The sequence below is a fragment of the Hordeum vulgare genome, chromosome 1H, assembly GCF_904849725.1.
Source record: "Hordeum vulgare subsp. vulgare chromosome 1H, MorexV3_pseudomolecules_assembly, whole genome shotgun sequence".
In the NCBI taxonomy this organism is placed as follows: domain Eukaryota; kingdom Viridiplantae; phylum Streptophyta; class Magnoliopsida; order Poales; family Poaceae; genus Hordeum; species Hordeum vulgare.
Genome location: NC_058518.1, coordinates 328,780,324 through 328,799,830, shown reverse-complemented (window position 1 = coordinate 328,799,830; position 19,507 = coordinate 328,780,324). Strand labels below are relative to the sequence as shown.

General features: G+C 47.2%; 1 protein-coding gene across 1 annotated transcript; it reads right to left on the bottom strand.

Moving 5' to 3' along the window:
* Window positions 1–2,186: 2,186 nt before the first annotated feature.
* LOC123434103 (salt tolerance receptor-like cytoplasmic kinase 1) lies at window positions 2,187–3,851 on the bottom strand. Its single transcript, XM_045115492.1, has 2 exons — window positions 3,345–3,851; window positions 2,187–3,253 (listed from the first exon to the last, which is right to left on the bottom strand). The coding sequence occupies exons 1-2, from the start codon at window positions 3,700–3,702 to the stop codon at window positions 2,571–2,573; spliced, it is 1,041 nt and encodes a 346-aa protein (XP_044971427.1). The 5' UTR covers window positions 3,703–3,851; the 3' UTR covers window positions 2,187–2,570.
* Window positions 3,852–19,507: the final 15,656 nt, after the last annotated feature.

Genomic DNA, 19,507 nt, shown 5'->3' with positions numbered 1-19,507 from the left:
TAGCGTGCAATGTGCTTGTGCATTCTTTGCACCCCAATGCTTCCACTCGAATAGTACTAGAATCTTCATTTAGAAACATATCCTCATTTAGAAAACGGGAACAGTTGTTCTGCAAAATGGTTTCGGCACTCAACAGTGCATGCAAATCAAGCCATGGTCGCGTTTGAATGGCTTTCATGCGCGTTGCAGTTCTTGATGGCTTGAAGTACGCTTCCTTCTCATGAGTGGGTCAAGAAGGAGGGCTCCGTGGCCACAATTGGCATCGGTGACCATGCCCACCAGGTGAAGCAACAGAGCCCCGTACATGCTTTTCATATGCCAATTCTTTACCAATAATAATGGCTTTTGACTTACAAGGGCAGGCTTGCGGTAGCTAGAGTAATACACTAGGCTGCATAAAAACAAGTACAATAGTATAGCCAGCTGCTGGCTATAAGTCATTGATATGTCATCTATAGCCCATCTTATAGCCAACATGTACAATAGTTTATTGTAAAAGTGTACTACTTCTTTATTATATGATCCACCTTTCATACTCACAAAATGCCTAGAGCACGTGTTAGAGCTGGCTCTTATCTAAGAGCCCACTCACCTTCTCTTTCCTCTAACTAAACAAAAATATATTAGTTTATTCCTTATAGGCAGCTGACTCAACTCTATTGTACTTGCTCTAACATGATTCTGTATACATAGAAGAATTATGAATGTTTTATACTCCTTTTCTAAGAAAAGAATTCAGTATAGTATGCAGACTACTTTTCCAGACTTTATACAATACTAGGCAGTCTAGCACAATATTCAATAGCAATAGAATTTTATAATTTTATTACTTGCTGGCGCTCATAAAAAAATATTCGTCAAACTTGCTGGGTGCAGGCTGCAGGGCCATCTCGCGGGAGGTGGCGTTGGTGGAGCTGCCGGAGGCCGGCTCCTAGGGCGGACGGAGCCTTGGCCCTTGGGCACACGAGCGGCGTCAACTAGCCCATCTCCGGCGAGGTCAATGCAAGGCCGTCAGCAAACGCCTCCCCTCTGCCGCCGATGAAGAATTCTTTCGTCGTTCGTTCCGTTCTTCTTTTGTCGGTGTACACAAGGCGAGCCACGCGCAAACCCAACAGTTCGTTCGTCATACTAGTACTGTTTCAGCGACGGCGACGTGGGAGACGGCCGGAAACCAAGGGCCAAGAACAAGATCGTCTCAGGCATCGACGGAGAAGGACGGGCAGATCAATCCGAGCCGATCAGCTTACCGGAGGCACCATGGACGGCTCGCCCGTCGGGCGGACGCCGAAAGAGACGGAGAAGCTGAATCTCCCGCCCGGAGGGTTGCGTGTGCAATCACGACGGCGACGCGCCACCGGCCCGCCCGTGCGTGACCGGTTCCGGCGACATGTACAGGGGAGCCGACGGCGTTTTTCGTATGGGGAGCATGTCGCCGTCTCCCCCCACCCGGCCCGGCCGCCCTCGTTTTTCCCTAACTTGTGTATGTATGCACAGTCCTCACAGCCCATTCAATGCGCGCGCCATTGCGGTGTGGTGTGGTGGTTAGCTTGGGAGCAAGGGCACGTGTCCCTTTCCGTAGGCCTTGCTCAAAGTCAAGACCCCTTCCTGCTTGCTTAATCATTTCGGGCTGCATTATTAGGGCTTCTCCTCTGCTGCTAGTTGTAGTTTTTTTTCTTCTGAAGAAGGAACGGGCAAATACGTTCCTACTATGGAGAAAATTCCAATTTTGAGCTGGTGAGAGGTGCTTGGAAGAGGTTCGGGTCTTCTCTGACACGTTTTTGGGTTCTTTGGAATGAGCTGTGTCTGAAAAGAGCACGGAGTAGAGAACATGTAGGGTATCACGGAATGCGCTAGTATACACTTGTTTGACCAGCATGGATTGTACTGTACCATATTTATACTGGTAGCATGTCAGAGAGGGAGCGCCATGGACTGGAATTTCTATGCGGAGAGGAGGAGGAGAAATATGTGCGTGCGTTTGAAAAACGGAGCTTCGGAATCCGGTGCTCTCTCTTGCGGGACAGCGGAATAACAACGCGGTGCGCTGTTTACTTTCTGCTTCTGAACCAGGGCCGCTAGATTTGTTCGTCTTTCTGACGTCACCGTAGCACCATATAGCGGTAATAAATCCGAAGCACATCAGTTGCGGAAAGAAGAGCTGTCAAACCACAAACAAAACGAACGAATTTGAACAGCAGCAACAACAACACTCAATGTACTTTACAAACCAACGAAACAATCACCAAAATCTTCAGAATCGCAGAATTAATGGACGACCCCAGTTTTCAGTCTTTTTTTCCCTCCCTCTCTCTCTCTCTTTTTCACTCTAAGATCACTGCCACCTTTTGGCAAATAATGTCAGCGCGCACAAACCCTACAGTAACTTTTTTCCTCTTCCAAATCTTTTCCCAAACCAACTTCTTCTTCTTTTTTTCGATGGGTTTTCGATGTGCTCGCCCACTAGCGGTTTGTACGCCCTCGGCCTGTACCGAGGCTCCATGTGTGCTGTGCAGCTCACACCACAGGCTACAGCTGGCCAATCCGGATCTAGCGCCTACGGCCCTCGTGGATCACAGCTTCCCCTGGCCGTCCGATCCTCTCCCCACGGCCAGGATGGAGCCCTGCGCGCTCTGCTCCAGGGTGCGCACCACGTCGCCCATGGACGGGCGGAGGCTCGGGTTCTGCCCCACGCACGACGCCGCCAGCGCGGCCACGGCGGACGCCTCGCCCGCGTCGTACGCGCTCCCCAGCCTCTCGTCCACCAGCATCCGCGCGTCGCCGGCGGCCTTGAGCCGCGGCGCGAGGACGGCGGTCAGCAGCCGGCCTTCCACGGGGCAGAAGGCCTCCATGCCGGTGAGGAGCTCCAGGAGGAGGACGCCGAAGCTGTAGACGTCCGTCTTCTTGGTGACCACGCCGGAGCGGATGTAGTGCGGGTCGACGTATCCCGGGGAGCCGAGCATGGTGTGCGCCGACGACCGCGGGCGGACGGCGGCGGAGAACCCCATCCGCGCCGACCCGAAGTCGCAGAGCTTGGCGGACATGGACGCGTCCAGGAGCACGTTCGACGCCTTCACGTCGCCGTGCACCACCTGCGGCTCGCACCGCTCGTGCAGGTACTCGAGCGCCTGCGCCACCTGCACCGCCACCGACACCCGCCGCGCCCACGGCATCGCCCCCGCCGCCTTGCCCCCGCCGTGCAGCTTCTCGTACAGGTTCCCGTTCGCCGCGAACTCCAGCACCAGCACGCCCTCGTCTGCATCCACCAAACCCACAAACACAATTCAGCTTCCAGCGTTCAGCTTCCAGCTTTCAGCACGACGACGACGCGGGAATAAAGCACGCACCTTGCTGCTCGCAGAAGCCGAGGAGGCGGACGATGTGCGGGTGGCGGACGCGGAGGAGCGTCTCGAGCTCCTGGCGGAAGACGCGGTGGATGCGCTCGCTGCTGCGGTGGACCTTGACGGCGGCGAGGGCGCCGGAGAGGCGCGCGAGGTAGACGGTGCTGAACCCGCCCTCGCCCACCACGGCGGAGGTGAACCCGCCCGTCATCCGCTCCACCTGCGCCCACGACAGCTGCCGCGTCCCGGCCTCCTCGCCCCCTTTGCCCCCGCCGCGCTCCGGCTCGTCGTCCACCTCCATGTCGCCGCCGTCGGCCGCATTGGCCCCGCAGCCGCAGCAGAAGAACCTCAACCTCTGCCCCATGGTTCCTCGCTGGTTCCTATGGATTTCTTGCAAACGCACACGACTGACACGAGACGAGACGAGCCGAGCCGAGCCGAGAGGGAGGGAGGCTTGCGTATTGCGGAGAGGAGAGGAGAGGAGAGAAGGGGATGTACTCCTACTTGGTGTGGAGTAGAGAGGCTTATATATAGGTGGGTGCGGGGAATTTAGATTTGGTGGGGGTGTGAACTGTGAAGTGCCAACATTATGTTGCAGGGTGTAGAACCAGAACCAGAACCATCTCGCTGTGGCTGGCACCCGGGCCCACCATTCTCACTCACTCACTCATACCCTTCCAAGAATCCAATAATAAAAGAAATAAGTATTACGTACTACTCCTACACGAAATCTGTCATGGGCTCACCCTCCCTCGTCCCTGGAGGGCTGGAGCTTTCCAATACTAGATTAGATTACACCGGACGGGAATAATGGTCCTTTTTGCGGGGGCGAAATAATTGGATCAACACATGGACGATAACATGCGGATTTGCGTGCAGCCTTGGCTCGAAAACAGATTATTGGCGTGTTAGATTACAGCTGAAACGAACGCCAATTATGCGCGAGAGCGGAGCCGAGCGAGCCTCCCTGAACCTGAACGGTTAGGGCTTCCTCCAAGGTCCAGGATGTCTCGCAACTACTACCACTGATATGACTTGGTGGTAAGGTACACCTGACAATGCCGCGCCAGTCTCCAGAAAAGGCTTCGTCGTGCCATTTACATTTGTCGTTGCCGAGGCATCATCAACAGATCAAGATCAAATCGGAGAGGAACTTGTACACTCGCTGAAATTCAATTCATGGTTTAGTTGCTCTCTTTCTTTCTTTCTTTCTTTTCTCTGTGAAGCTTCATCCGTCGTAAAGGCATCGGGCTTCGGTGCGATGTTACATTAGTGTCTGTACACACCGCGGAACGGAAGACGGTGGTCAAGGCCACGCGCAGGGAGAGCGAACGATGAACCGAGACGGAGACGAGGCATGGCAGAGACCAGAGAGTCGTCGTGATAATTGTGCTTTGGTTGCTTGTAGTAATGATGATTCAATTGGGATTAACCGGTGCATGTACAGGAAGGTCCTGAGTTTAATCATCATCACCGACGGGGAGTGGCTTCCCGCGTACTTTGTAGCCGTAGAATGCTACTCCGTAATGCAGATGGAAGTGCAAACTGAATGGTTCGCGTCTCCGCAGAAGCAAGGTTCGCGCTTGCAACCCTGACCAAACGGACAGTTATGTCCTATTTGGTTCCAAATAATTCACCAACTTATAAGTTGAAAAATGTCTCGTTTTTCCGATGAAAATAAATAAATGCCGGCGCTTCAGTCTGTCTCCGTCTCCCAAACCTGAATCCTTTTCTAAAACAAGCAACAGCTACGGGGACGGCAGCGGCAAGTGATGGTCCCTTTTACGTTGGATTCGAAAACAAACATCAAGCTTCGTGCAGCCCACTGAGCTTACGCCTTGGCTGTGTACCGTGTACGTACGTACGTACGTACTTTTAGCTCCAATCTGGGAGCAGAAAGCTGTGCCACTGTGCACTGCAGTAGTGGTAATAATTAAACACGGCTGTGCAGTGGGGGAATGCATGCATGCATGCACGCATCGGATTCCTGAAAACGCATCGCATCTTCACATGAACTCCGCGATCGCGTTCACTGAACTCGGACTGTATGGGCGCGTGTACGTTTTTAAAGGTGAGATTTATTGCATCAGGCAAAGCCATGTCGATGGGTTCTGCGCTGGCACAGCCTATGAGTAAACTTGCAGCTACTTGATGGGTAGCTATTTCGAAATGGCACAGCAGAAAACTAGCATTTACATCACTGAAATAGTGATCTAAAGAGAAATTCACTTTGGCCCATAGGTTTAGATGCTCTAAATACACATTTTAAAAAGTAAAAACAAAAACAAACAAAAAACGTGTGTACATTGGGGCATTATTTGTTCGTGCACAAAAATTCGGTAAAAAAATACATTTTTTGTGGCTTATGTAAAAAAGATATTTTTTGATGCTTAATTATAACTATTCGCAAGACATTTATTTATTTTCATCGGAAAAACGAAACATTTGTTTATCTTTTTTATACATACCATAAAAATGTTCTTTCTTTGCAAAAAAATTCTTCAAACATAGAATGTTCAGATGTACACGCGAAATCACTGTTTTATTTTTTAATATCCTAAAATGTTTTTATATATTTCATAATAGGTGTACCTACATCTATGAGCTAAAGCACCACTCTCTGTTAACACTTTGATATTTTTATAGGGAGGGAGTAATTAAGAACAAAGTTCAGAACAAGAGACCCGAGGTTTTAGCGTAGCCGTTAGAATAAAAATAGGCAAGGACTTGTACTCCCTCAGTCTCGGTGAATAAGTCATCTTACGAAAATCAAATAATCCCAAAACACTTAGGCACGATGCATTAACTTTCCGTGTGGGTAGTCATCTTACGAAAATCAAATAATCCCAAAACACTTAGGCACGATGCATTAACTTTCCGTGTGGGGAGTCATCTTACGAAAATCAAATAATCCCAAAACGCTTAGGGACGGCTAATGACGAGTCGCAGACGCATTGTTGTCGCCGCTCCCCTGCCGAAGCGGGTTTGACCTTGTCAATTAGAAAAAAATATGCATATGCCCTAAGGTCCATCGTCCCAGAGTAGCAGTCATCAAACCCTGTTTTCGTACACACACCACGAGAAACCCTAACTTTCCCTCCGACAAGACGAGATGAAGCTACCCTGAAGCACCATCGACTCTGTCCAAATGGACGAACTCAAGGAGGATCGAAGCTCCGAAGAACAGCTCGAATATCGCGGTCACTCCCAAAACATCCCTTGCGAGAAAGAAAAACTCTCAACTAAGCTTTACCTAGAGTCAAGGCATCCGGACCCCCTCCCTGTCATCGGCTACCTAAGCAACCGGTAGAGAGGGAAGATGGATCCATAGGCTCGTTGGTGAATTTTGGACCGGGTGAGTGCCCTCACAACGAAAGATAAATCCTAATCTATAGCTTGACGATCAATACTCTAGTGCTTAGCGTCGGCTAATGCCGAGAGCAAGGTTTTCTTTACAATCTTTGTCGACGCCACCATGGCATGAGTAGCCACATTGTAGATAATTCTCGTATTATGCTTTGTCCAAATTCCTCATGGGACTAGTATTACCAAGGATACACACATTTTTTATCGATTGACCCCATTTTTTGAATGACTCCTATCCACCACTCTTTTACCGAAGACAAGCACTTTGGTCGATGGAGAAGTTGTCTTTTAGGCCTAACCATAACTTGACATTCGTTGGAACTATAATCTTGAATTGGCACTTGTAGAGGAGGTGTGCAATCGATTGCTTAATGCTCTAACTTGCCGAGTTCTAAACCCTACTGTAGATTAGCAACCATGTGAATAATTGATGTTCTAAGTACTCCAAGCTTTCGAGATGGTCAGATTCGTGGGGTAGTTGTGAGGCCCTTAACTGTGCACCATATGTGAAGGTCGCCGAGTAGGCACCATCATTTTTGAACTTTCATCTAATAGCACCCGGGGCCATGTGTTAGATGCTCATGACAACCTTTCTCGCATACATGGTGAATTGATGGATGAGCTCGAGTGAGATGGTGGATGCCTCTTTGACTTACCAAAAAATTGATCCACATTGCCTTTTGCATTGAACACTGCTTCTTGCGAGAGAAATGAAAGATCTCTCGGGCGACCTTTGTTGGTTCAGTTCCAAGAAAACTTTGCCCCATCACCTATACTAAACTTACGGGACCCGCAAATTTTTGTGTGGTTATCCAAGGGTTTCCCATGCAAATCCAAGGTTTGGAGGGGTCAATATGTTTCTTCGCATAAGCAACAATGCCTTGGAGCAACGACAACTTTACCAATATTCAAGACCCCCAAGACATTAAGAAACTTTGTCTTGGAAACCATTTCCATGTTTATCGTGAATTTTCCTCTAGTGACTCTGTCGCATGTTGTCCAAAGACAATCACTTCTTAGACCATCGACCTTATTTTGACCTATTGGGATATCAAGCGTTGTAAGATGATAGATTGCCTCTAAAGTGAGAACCAGTTTTGTCAAGAATATTGTGCTCAACCACACTCGCGTGCTTTCCTCTCCATGTTGTGATCTTCCTTGCGATCTTGTCCACTAGGGGAGGTTGTCGTTTTCATTGTTGTTGTCATTATGTGTCTCACTATGGAGGGGGCTCGGTATTGTGCACTATGTATCCACGGTGGTGTCACGATCTAATGGGGGATAGGGAATGATTCAGTTGATCCTAGGTAGACCAGTTTTTTCTCTAGGATTTGGGTTATATAGTAAGTATTATTGTGAGCAATGAAGCAAATAATTGAACAAGAACAATATTTAGTGTTTTTCTTAGCCTCCCCTTTCGCAAGCATCCATTTATGTACACCAATTTTAGTTGACAACTCTGATCAAAATATAAGATGTTTTTTACACTAAACTAAAGCAGCTAAAGTGCATATATAATTAAGTGTAACTGAACTTAAACAAACAACAACCCCCATTTGTGAGGAGAGATCCTAGTCGTTGAGGTGGGTGAATCGACACCATTGAAGTGCCATAACTATAGAAATGACATTTTCTCTTACGACATCTCACTCGTTTCTTCATGCTCGATTTTTTGCTCCACTATCCAAATGGTCAATTGGGATTTTGAGATTGTGAGCAACCCTATATGGAGGATCACATGACACAAATTTACCATGTTGTAGTTTTTTTTTTGCACAAATGTCAAATATTTTCGCCTTCATACCATATATAAGTGATGATCCTATACAAAAAGGAATTGCTTTTACGACATGATTTATCCCAATTTATTAGGCCCCGTAGCAATCAAAAGCATAGCCTCATTCTTTATCTTGGAAGAAGAACCGAGGAGCACTATTGAGTCGAAAGATGCGGACATTTCGTTCATTCCAAACGGTCCAAGAAGTATATAGGACATTGCTTTTTCCACTTGATGTTTTTCTCGGACAAGCCCACCCACCATTCTTCAATGGAGCGTCTCAAGCGCCATGTTGAGGTGCTAATGGACTGAAGTTGAAGACATTCCTTAGGCCTGTCTAAAAGGCTATTTTGCGTGGCCAACAAAGCGAAGAACTTTACTTTCAGTGACAATCAAGCCTTCAAAACTGTGTGTCCGATGGGCGAGCGGATATTGCCTAAAATTTGGGCCTTACAAGCGGAATCCTCATAGCATAGCTCAGTCAATTTCTGGAGGCCGATGGTGAATTTGGTGCAATTTTATAACGGAGAGCCGACCCTCATCCTTAATCGCTTGGGCCATTCAGGAAACCATCATCAGGCGGTAAGCAGAACGGAATGGTCGCTTTCAATCCTTTCTTGCGATGCAAAGGCATCTCGCTCGGCGATCCAACAAGGCAAGCCAACCAAGTCACACCGCGCAAGAGTAATAGCTAGTGGCTTCTACGGCACCTGCAAAAGGCACTGAACTTTTAAGACACTTGTCCTGCTGAAACGAAGTGGGCCGAGGCCGTCGGATCGGGGGTTCGGCGCGCCATCCGGGCGGCCGGCGTCGGCGTCGGACGGTGGACTGCCTTGACGGCGCTGCAACGTACCACCGGGTACGGTGGCACGCAGCGATCAGCCGCGTGCCGTTTCGCCCGGTCCTGGGAGGGAGGGCGCGTACGGTACGGCTGATACAGATTTTGAAACTGTACTGGAAACAGAGAGCCGCTGAGGACAAGTCGTCAGGTGCACTGCTTCAGTACTGCCCCTGGGTCTTAGTTGTAGGGCACCTTTGCTATCATTGGCCGCTGATTCGAATCAATTTGCTGATTCCGATGGTTCACTGGCCACAACGCAACGCAGCGGCCAAAGCTAATGGTCCTCGAAGCATGCATACTACCACTAGCAACGATGGTAATTCATTCACATGCCGATCTTGGGCTCGTACTTTCAGGAGGTTACTGATGTGGTACAAATATGACTAGTATTTGTTTTCGCACTCGCACTCGCACTCGCAATCGCGGTCCGGTCTGGTAAGTGATTGCTGTCGCGGAGCAGTGGCCGGTAAGGTGGTGCCAAAAGCAAGTTTAACGCCGAAAGCAACGACGGAAGCGAGATTACACGTCGCCGTCCGGCGATCGATCGGTGAGTGAGTCCGACGACGACGCCCGGTTCGATCAGGTTGCACCGTCCGTGTGCGTCACGTGCCGTATACATTGCATTGCTAGCTCTCCGGCTGAGCGAGCGATCAGAGCTCAGACTTACGCGTCAGTTCGTTTGCCTTTAATTTGGTTGTGGCCTGTGAATATAGAGTATAGAGTATACCTCCTCCTGCGTCAGTGGTCATGGCTGATGGAGAGAGCTCGTGAACGAAACGATTTAAATGCGGGGAAAGCTGCTGCTAGATGCTCATTGTTGACAATGCACCGTAAAGTGCTTCACTCCCCGCATGCTTTCCTTCCTTCCCTCCTTCCACAAGTGAACACCAGTTTTTTTGAAGTAAACGAAATTTGTAGATGTAAGCAAGCCAGGACTTTCCGTTCCATGTGATCAGAAAGCGTATGGATCACCAGTTAATATCTTCTTACTACTAATATATACTATTTACAACTCACCCCTCTCCATCGTGTAAGTTGATGAATCGTTGCTTCATGATGATGATGATAGAGAGACGGACTAGACTAGCTAGGTGGCTGCTCGCAGGTCAGCTTCGGAGCCGTATAAAACGTATCGTCTCAGGGATCACGTCGTGGGTCGATACGGATGGATGGGAGTCCATGGTGATCGCCCGAGTACGTACGTACGTACCGATCGAGCATTGTAGAGGTGCAGCGTCCGGGGCCCGACGTAGAAGACGACGCCCTAACACCACCATTGCATGTCCACTCAGACTCAACTTAATCAGCTCTCCTGTCCAAATTAACAATAACACGCCACAGTGCGCAGTTACACAGTTCCCGGCCATCACATTTTCTGAAAGATGAAAGAAAACCTGCACCGTCCCGGTCCAATCAGCCACCGATTAATTAGTCCCACAATATCGCCTCTACTAACAAAGATCACATAAAATACAACCGCCAAGGACGTGATGGACGTGACTGTACCTACCGCGGTGCACGGGGAGGAGAAGCAAGCACGAAGCTTCTTCACGGGCCGTTCGGCTTCCGATCCCCACACGCCTCGAGACAAAAGGAGGTGTAAATGTGTAATGGTGCAACACTGCATGGTGGTCTCTACTGCTACTGGTATCGGACAACAATCAGCCCGACAAGAACCCTACTCCTAACCCCGCGCGTGCGCGCGGCGGGCTACTTAATTCAAATGATTGGTCGATTTCGTTCGTGGCGATATAAATTCGGTGCCAAGTGCGCCTTTGCTTGCCGTACGTGCCAATTTCAGGTTTGGTGCAATGGATATGGTTTGCAATTCGTATTTTTGTTTTTTTGGCGTGTGCATGCAGTGTGCTTGGAAGCTACTCCCCTCGTTTTTAAATATAAGTTTTTCTAAAGGTTTAACTAATGAAGTACATACGGATGTATATGGACATACTTTAGAGTATAGATTTATTTATTTTATTTCGTATGTAGACACCTAGTGAAATATCTTAAAAGACTTATACTCCCTCCGTTCTTAAATATAGATCTTTTTAGAGATTGTACTAGTGGACTACATACGAAACAAAATGAGTGAATCTACATTGTAAAATATGTCTATATACATCCGTATATAGTCTTCTAGTGAAATATCTAAAACTACTTATATTTAGGAACGGAGGGAGTATTTAGGTACGGAGGGAGTACGTGCGAGGAGCTAACTAAGCAACGGACATCGCATCGGAACTGAACAAGACTGCCTGCTCCTTGTTCTAATTAAGTTCTAACAGCTTCCGGCAAGCAGGCAAAATCGCTAAAAAGAAATGGCACATATGCTATGGGTCCTATGCGGTGAAGTTCTAAAGAGATCTGGTGGTATCTAGGTTGCAGATTGGGACAGCAACGTTGAAACTTGACGAAACCATGCGTGCATCTGAAGTTGAACGTTGTTGTTGGTGATGAAACCAAGTTTCTGGGGGTGCAGGTGTGCACGCACGAACCGATCGTCCGTCCGTCCGTGTGGAGGACTTTGTCGTGAGAATTTCTGTGCGTGGAACAGCCGGACACGGTGGTGCTTGTTAATCCGTTTATTCCATGTTGGTCGCTGGTGCGAGCAATCTGTCGGCTGAATCGTCGGTCGCCGCGCCCTGAATCCTATCTGCTGCGATCTCGCACGCGTATTTTCTATCTATCTAGGACAAATAAACAAGGCACAGGAAACGTATTTTCTACGACGAATAAAGGTGGTACAGGAAACGTGCCCGTTTCCTCTGAATAAATGATATACTCGTACCTTTCTTTTTTCGTTCTTTCGGCGCTATCTCTTCTTTCTCTACCTATTTTTGGAGCAAATGGTTTCTTCTGAACGTAGACAAGTGTTGTACGTAGGAAACTACGTGCGGGGAGCTCAGCATAGGGTGTGGACTGGAAAATGGGAATCGGATGCTTGTGATGGTAGGGCCTGGTGATTAAATGGTTGGTAGGTGTTCAAGCACTTAAGCCGGCCATGAAGGCGCAGCAGTTAACCACCCTTAATTGGTTATTTGGTTATTTGTCTTGGTTAATTTATTTACAGTGTTTGAATTAGCTGGTTAGGTGTAGGTACAGCAAGGTTGTTCAGGAATCGGGAGGCAGGAGAGATGCTGCTTCTCGTACGGTGTTTGTCTTGAGTGTTTTTGTCGCCGACACTAGATCGTAGGTGCCGTGTGTTATCCCTTTGGTCTCCACGGCGAAGCGCTCGTGCAAGAGCCTGCCTATGCTATGCATAATGTAACTTCAAGCAAGTCACTGCACTTTCGGGCTCTCAGCCTTTGCTTTTTTTGCTTGCTTAAATGAGGAGTGGCTTGCGTTGAAACAGCCGGATCCGGATGTAGTACACGCACGTAACATATTTCGTACATGGGCGATGCTATTCATATGTTCAGTTTTATTTTTTTTAACCGTAGGCAAAAATTTGCATCATCCATTAATTAAGAAGAAATTAAAATTTGCTTTTACAACCAAAAGCAAAAAAGTTTATTACAAAGCCATTACTGTTGCGGTAGGATCATGCTCACGTGCTTAGCGCCAGCGGTAACCCAGAGCGTAGCCTCATTCTTGATGTTGGAGAGGATAATAGACGGTAGCGAATACTTGTGCCTAAAGACTCTAGCATTCCGCTCACACGAAATCGTCGAGCACACAAGCATGGTTATGGATGCCATCGCTTTCCGGTTGCTAGAAGTCTTGTCCGACATATTGATCCACCAATCCTTGATTGAGCGCTCATGGGTCCATTGAGAAGTGTCGAAGTGCAAGAGGTTTAGCCAAGTCTTGATCATGCCCCAAAGACTCAAGATGTATCGACATTTGAAGAATAGGTGGCTCACTGATTCATGTGTCTGCTTGCATAGGGGGCATAGTCCACAGTTTGGCCAACCGCGCCTCTCCAGTCTATCCGTGGTCCAAATCCGATTTTGGATAGCCAGCCACACAAAAAAATTGGCCTTGGGGGGAGCTCAAGTCTTCTAGACCGCATAGGTCATGGGTGAGCGAGTGGTGTCGTGAAACTGTGCTTTATAAGCTGAGGTGGCGAAGTGGTGTCCACTAGCTATATGCTTCCAAATAATGTCGTCATCGGTATCCTCTTGGAGATGGATCGCACATAAACCGACCCATAGGATCACAATTTGCCGAATGTGGTTCATTGTCCAACTAGCGGGGAGCTTGATCTTGGACAAGCAAGCGTCACCATGCATGGCTTCCCTGACCTTCCAATTTTTTCTGGTTGATGCCTCGAAAATGAGTGGTGCCATGTCAATAAGCCTTTTTTCCATTCATCCAAGGTGAGTCCCAGAAAGGTGTGAGAGCCCCATTGCCCAAGATAATGTGCGTGGACGCATAGAAGAGATGCCGGTCAAGGTCATCAGTAGGATTTTCGAACCCAACCCACAACTTTGCTGGCTCCTTCCATTCAAACCACAACCATCTAAGTATTAGTGCTCTCGCAAATTTGGTGAGGTCGATAATGCCCAATCCTCCAAGGTCCGTAGGTCGGCACACAAACCCCCAGTTGACCTTGCACTTCGCGTCAGATGTCTTCTCGGTGCCCGACCATAAAAACACACTTTCGATCTTGTTGAAGTTGTTTAGGGTTCTTTCAGGGGGGTTGAGGGAAATTGTGTGATAGATCAGTTGGGAGGTTAGCACCGACTTGACGAGTGCACATCGGCTTGTGGTAGGTTTTACAAAACCTACACGCCCTAGTCCAATCAGGAAAAGGTTTGTAAACATCCTCGAGGTAGTTATGATCTAAAATGAATTAGTATGTATAGTTTATCGTACGAAACTGTTCATAGAAATAGGATTTTTATTTGTACATGCATCCACAGCAGCAGAAAAAAATAAGAAAGGAGAGAAGGCCACGGGTAATGAGAGCAGAGAGCCGGGGCGATCTGCGGGCGACCACGGACGCCCCACGATGGCCAGGCCACCGGCGGGTTCTGGGCTCTCGCGAGGTCGGACTCCGACGATTCCGACGAGGAAGATGATCGGAACGTGCCTGGAACGTTGATGGAAACCTATTCTCTGACGCCTTCGGAGTACTTGTGCGAGTCACTTCGTCCGGGAAACACGAAATAAGAAATAGTTGCATCCATCGACGGGGTCGTTTCGGCGACCGACAAGGTTTGGGAGGGGCTAGGCAAGGCACACAAAATCGAGGTATTCAGGCGGGTGGTTCATCGACAGATGGCGCCGTCGGCGATCTGGCCATGGAAGGGTCCGCTGCCGAAGGTACGTCTGTAACAACCCAAGTACATTTCCGAAACCACTTTGTAATTTGTCCATGAGTGAACCTTCCATGATCGGCCTCGTGTGGTTTGAAATATTGAAGTTTGCTTCATGACTTCCATTTGCATCATAGCATCATATCATAATGCATGCATTTTAATTGTTGCTCCTAGTTACTTGTGTGATGTTGAGTGAGTGTTGGTGGTGGTGGTGTGCCTGCAAGAGTGTTGGTCATGAGTAAAACTCTTCTTTTCAAATACCTTATTATATCTCTCTCTTTATTGCAAAGTGTTGTGTTTGGGTGAAATATTGTTTTGCCCAACACTTGCTAAAAATGTTGCAAATGCTGTGAATACTGTGTTGGTAATTTAGAATCAAGTTTCAGGTGTGTTATTCTTTCTACCATTTATTAAACATGCATACATTTTCAAATGGTAATAAAAATGCATTTATTTTACTTCACCTAAAGGTTGCCAAACCAATTTTTTTTAAATAGGGCCTATTTTTGTGAGTAAAAAACACATTTCATTTTCTTCTACACCTTCCTCTAATTTTGCGAGTGGTTTTGTCTTTTTATATTTTAACAAAAATGCATAGGGTTTTTCCTCGTAAGTGAGAAGGCTATTGGGCCTTCTCATCCTTCGCGGCCCAGTAGCACACATCAATCACCAGTAGCCAGCGGCCCAACCAGCCAGCGTTGTGCAGCCCAGCCCAGTTGTCGAGCTCTTCCCAGCGTGTAGCGTCCTCCTTTCCAGCGTGGACGCTGGGCGACCCCACCTGCAGCCTCTCCTCGCCCATGCCTTCTCCACCCTTCCACCTCCCTCTCAGAGCGGCGAGCAGAGGGGCCCAGTGCCATGGCCCCGGTGGCAAGCCGCGCCCCGTGCCCTCCTCCTATAAATCTAGCCTCGCAGCCCCTCGGTTTCTCCTCTTCCAATTGCTCTTCACGTTGTCGCCGCCAGGTAAGCCATGCCACGCCATCATAGTCGTCGCCATGCTCTCAGCGAGCTAGAGCTCGAGCTCGGGGTAATCCGCAGCATGACCTCCCCCTTCTTCTCTAGGCGAGGCGTGACATCGATCGGCTCCGTATTGGCCTCCTTCCCCGAGCAGGATCTCCAGGGCTGAGCTCTCCTCCCCGTGCGTCGTCATCTGTGTCGCGGCCGAGACCTTCCCGGTGAGAGGGCGTCCTCCGGCGTCATGCGTCAGCGAGCGATCATTGACATCGAGCATCAAGGTGACGCTCCGCTCCTCGCCCATCTTCTCTAGTCTCGATCCAAGCGCGTAGGCATGTTCCTGCCACCAGCAGATCCACCGCCATGGCCGCCATGAGCGAGCTCTGCAAGCTTCGCCCGCATCTCACCCTCGTGCAACCGTCCCCAGTTAGGTCCAGAAACAGAACCCCCATAGCATCCTGCACCCCCGCGGCCTCTCCTATGCCCCGATGGTCTCCGGTGGCCTCGCCGGCTTCATCGGTTTCCTCAGTGACGCAAGGCACACAAAGGTAAGGCCTTTTTAAGGTGAAAAGCACACAGACCCCCTAGTTTCGAACATCCCACCTAGCCCAGTGGTAGCGCCTCCTCTCTCATTACGGGAGACCCGGGTTCGATCCCCAGGCGTGCCAATAACCCCCCCCTTTTTCTTCTTATTAGATCTAGGGCTCACCGTGGGTCGTGGCCTCACATGTCACCCTCACGGGGCCCTCGTGAGGCTGCCGCTGGGATCCCACCCTTCTATTATATTTTATTTTCTGTTGTTTTGTTTGTTTAATTAAATCCTTTTGGGAATATTCCATTTTAGGAAAGACGACAATTCTGGAATTGTCCACATGAGGAATATGCCAAATATGGCATACAACTTGTTATAACTAGATGTGTGATTTTCATTTGTGCTTTGTGAGTGATTTTTCTACAGTAACATAGGCTTGTGATATATGAATTTGGGGTAGAAAAATCCAATGAATCCATTTGTGGTGTTAGTTTGGTCATTTGAGCAAGTTTGTGTGGATGTTATTTTGTGCTAACATGCCATTTTGTTAATTTTGGGTGGAGCAATCCTTGCCCCCTTTGTCAATCTTGTCAACGTGAAAGTTGTAGTGTTTAGGGAGTAATAGGACCTGGTGTTTTTATTTTCCATGAAAACTTTTTGTATTTGTGGATTTCTTGCTAGGAACATGTCATCTCAATATTACTATTTTTGGGGTATATTGAAATATGACTAAGTGTGCAAACTGCTTCAAGTAGCTATGTTGCCATGATGATTGCCATGCATCTACATGTTCTTTGTGCTGGTACTTTGGTGTGAACTAAATAGCATTTTCCCTCTGTCAAATGATGCCATTACTTTGCAAAATAGGTTTTGCATCTTATCTATACTTCTTGTTAAACATGTCATGTTGATGTAAACTGTTGTGAATTCACCTTGTGAAATTTGATCAAGTCTGAGAATCTGCTTATTTCATCATGCCATGTTTAGAGGATGCTACCATTGTTAGTGTGCAGTGCTATCTCATGGTTAGTGGGAGTGAATTGTAGTGTTTGTTGTCTTCTATCAACCTGTTAAGTTTCATGCCATGAAAGTTGCTGTAGAACAGATTTTTATTGCTGTCATCATGATAAATCTGCTTGTGTAAAACTATTATTTTCTCCAAGACCTAATCTGTTATAATTTTTTCCATATTGTGAGCTTGATTGCCATTGATCCATGAACATATCCATGCTGCTGTTAGTTAGGGGTTATTGTACTTTTTGTTATCTTCATATCCTTGTCTTGGTTGAACTTGATAGGTGGTTGTAGCTGCTAGTTTTCATATGAACAAAATGGTATGTTGCAGTTTGTGGACAGATCGCTTGTTGGATTGTTTTGGCCTTTGTGTGAGTTGTGCTCCTTTGTTTTGCATTAACTTTAGGTCTATTTCACCTAGAATTTCGTGCCCAATCCAATGGCATACTTGGGATGCTAAGAAATTGCCCATAACCTCTCTTAAATTCTGTTTTATCATTGTTGCCTTCGTATCTTGTAGTGAGAGTTTCGAGAGATTAGTAACTCGGTTTGCGACATTCTTTATATGCATTTGTATCGTTTTATTGTGATGCACTCGTTTTTCCATGTGCATGCATGTCCAACTAATTAATCCTCGTTCTCACCAGAATGGTAATAACTAAATAAGTGCATGGGAAGGTAGACTAGTGTAGCATTGCCATGCTTCATACACATAATATTCATGCATCATATGTTTGAGCATCATGCCATGGCTGTGTGTCCATTGGATGATTTATTTTCTTTTGGGTAGCATCGGGTGCCGAAAATGAGTACGAGGATGTCATTAAGAATGTTCCTGAAGAGTAATAACTTTATCCCTTAGAAGAAGTGCCACGCAAGATGATCGTGACCTTGATATCGTTTCTAATTTTGTTATGCTCAGCTGTCTCGTTTCAATGCTATGTATCACTGCCTAACACGTGAATATCAAGCCTCCCAAAATTACCATGAAGAGCCTCTAACCGTTCTACGTCCTAACAAAACATTGATTTGCTAAGTTAGAGCATGCTCAAACCTTCTTATAGCATTGCTAGTTGCAGGTGCAGGTTGATCCATGTGTTGACATGGACATTTCGAATATCATACTATTACTGATATTTAATTTAGTGCACATATATACTTGGTGAAGGCGGAAGTCTTGGCCTTTTGCTTGGTGTTTTGTTCCGCTTTTGCCACCCTGGTTTCCAGTTACCGATGTTATGTTCCATATTGAGCTCTCCTAACACGCTTGGGGTTGTTATGGGGACCCCCTTGATAATTCGTTTTGAGTTAATATTCTTTCCGGCAAGGCCCAAAATTTGTATTACATTTGCTAAACAAATTAATAAGATGCATAGGGAATAGCTACCCTGTGGATAATTAATCAACCCCCGGGCTAGTGCTCCTCATGAGTGTTGGTCCAAACAGAGCCACTTGCGGGGCCACCCGAGGCAACTTGAGGGATTTTTGTCCGGCCACCGTACGTAGTGCTCATCCGTTAGTGCCCTAAGATAGAGATACACATAGCTCCTATTGGGATCTAGCGTATTGAGCAGTCTTGCTGGAATTGTTTTACTCTTTGCGAATGTCTTGTGCACTGGGATATCGGTGATACTTCGGGCTTTCTCGAGGTTGAGGTTTTCTCTCTATAGCAACTTGTGATAGTTTTTGATAACCTAGTTAGAGCACTGCTGCAGGGTTAATATCTTTCGGAAAGCCATGCCCGCGGTTATGTGGCAACTTGGAAAAAAAAACTAACATTCGACTATAGAAAACTTGAAGTAAACTCAATTAAAATACGCCAATTGTATGCATAACCGTGATTGTCTCCACTCGTGAGTTTCTACTCCAACTGAGGACACAGTAGGGTTATGTCTGACGTAAGTAGGTGTTCAGGATCACTTCTTGATCATTATTAGCTCACGTCCATTTATACGTAGACCACTCAATTTAAATTATGTGCTCATAAGTTAGCCACCAAATAATGCTTAGTGTTTACAACCTCACCACTTAACCTTACCACACCAATAACTTAATTAATCCCGATATCATGATCGCAAGATTGTTGAGTCCCCGTGGCTCACAGATTACTACAACACCTGAGGTCTAGGTACCACAGATCGAGAGACATTCGATGCTTTGCAGATCGAGTGGGACTTTGATGAGGAGAGAAGGCGCATGTACGTGACTGATATGTCTCCATCATATCTACTTTTCCGAACTCTTTTGCCCTTGTTTTGGACTCTATTTTGCATGATTTGAATGGGACTAACCCGGACTGACGCTGTTTTCAGTAGAATTGCCATGGTGTTGTTTTTGTGTAGAAATAAAAGTTCTCGGAATGTCTTGAAAATTTACGGAGATTTTTTCTGGAATAAAAGAAAAATACCTGCGCAAAGATCCACC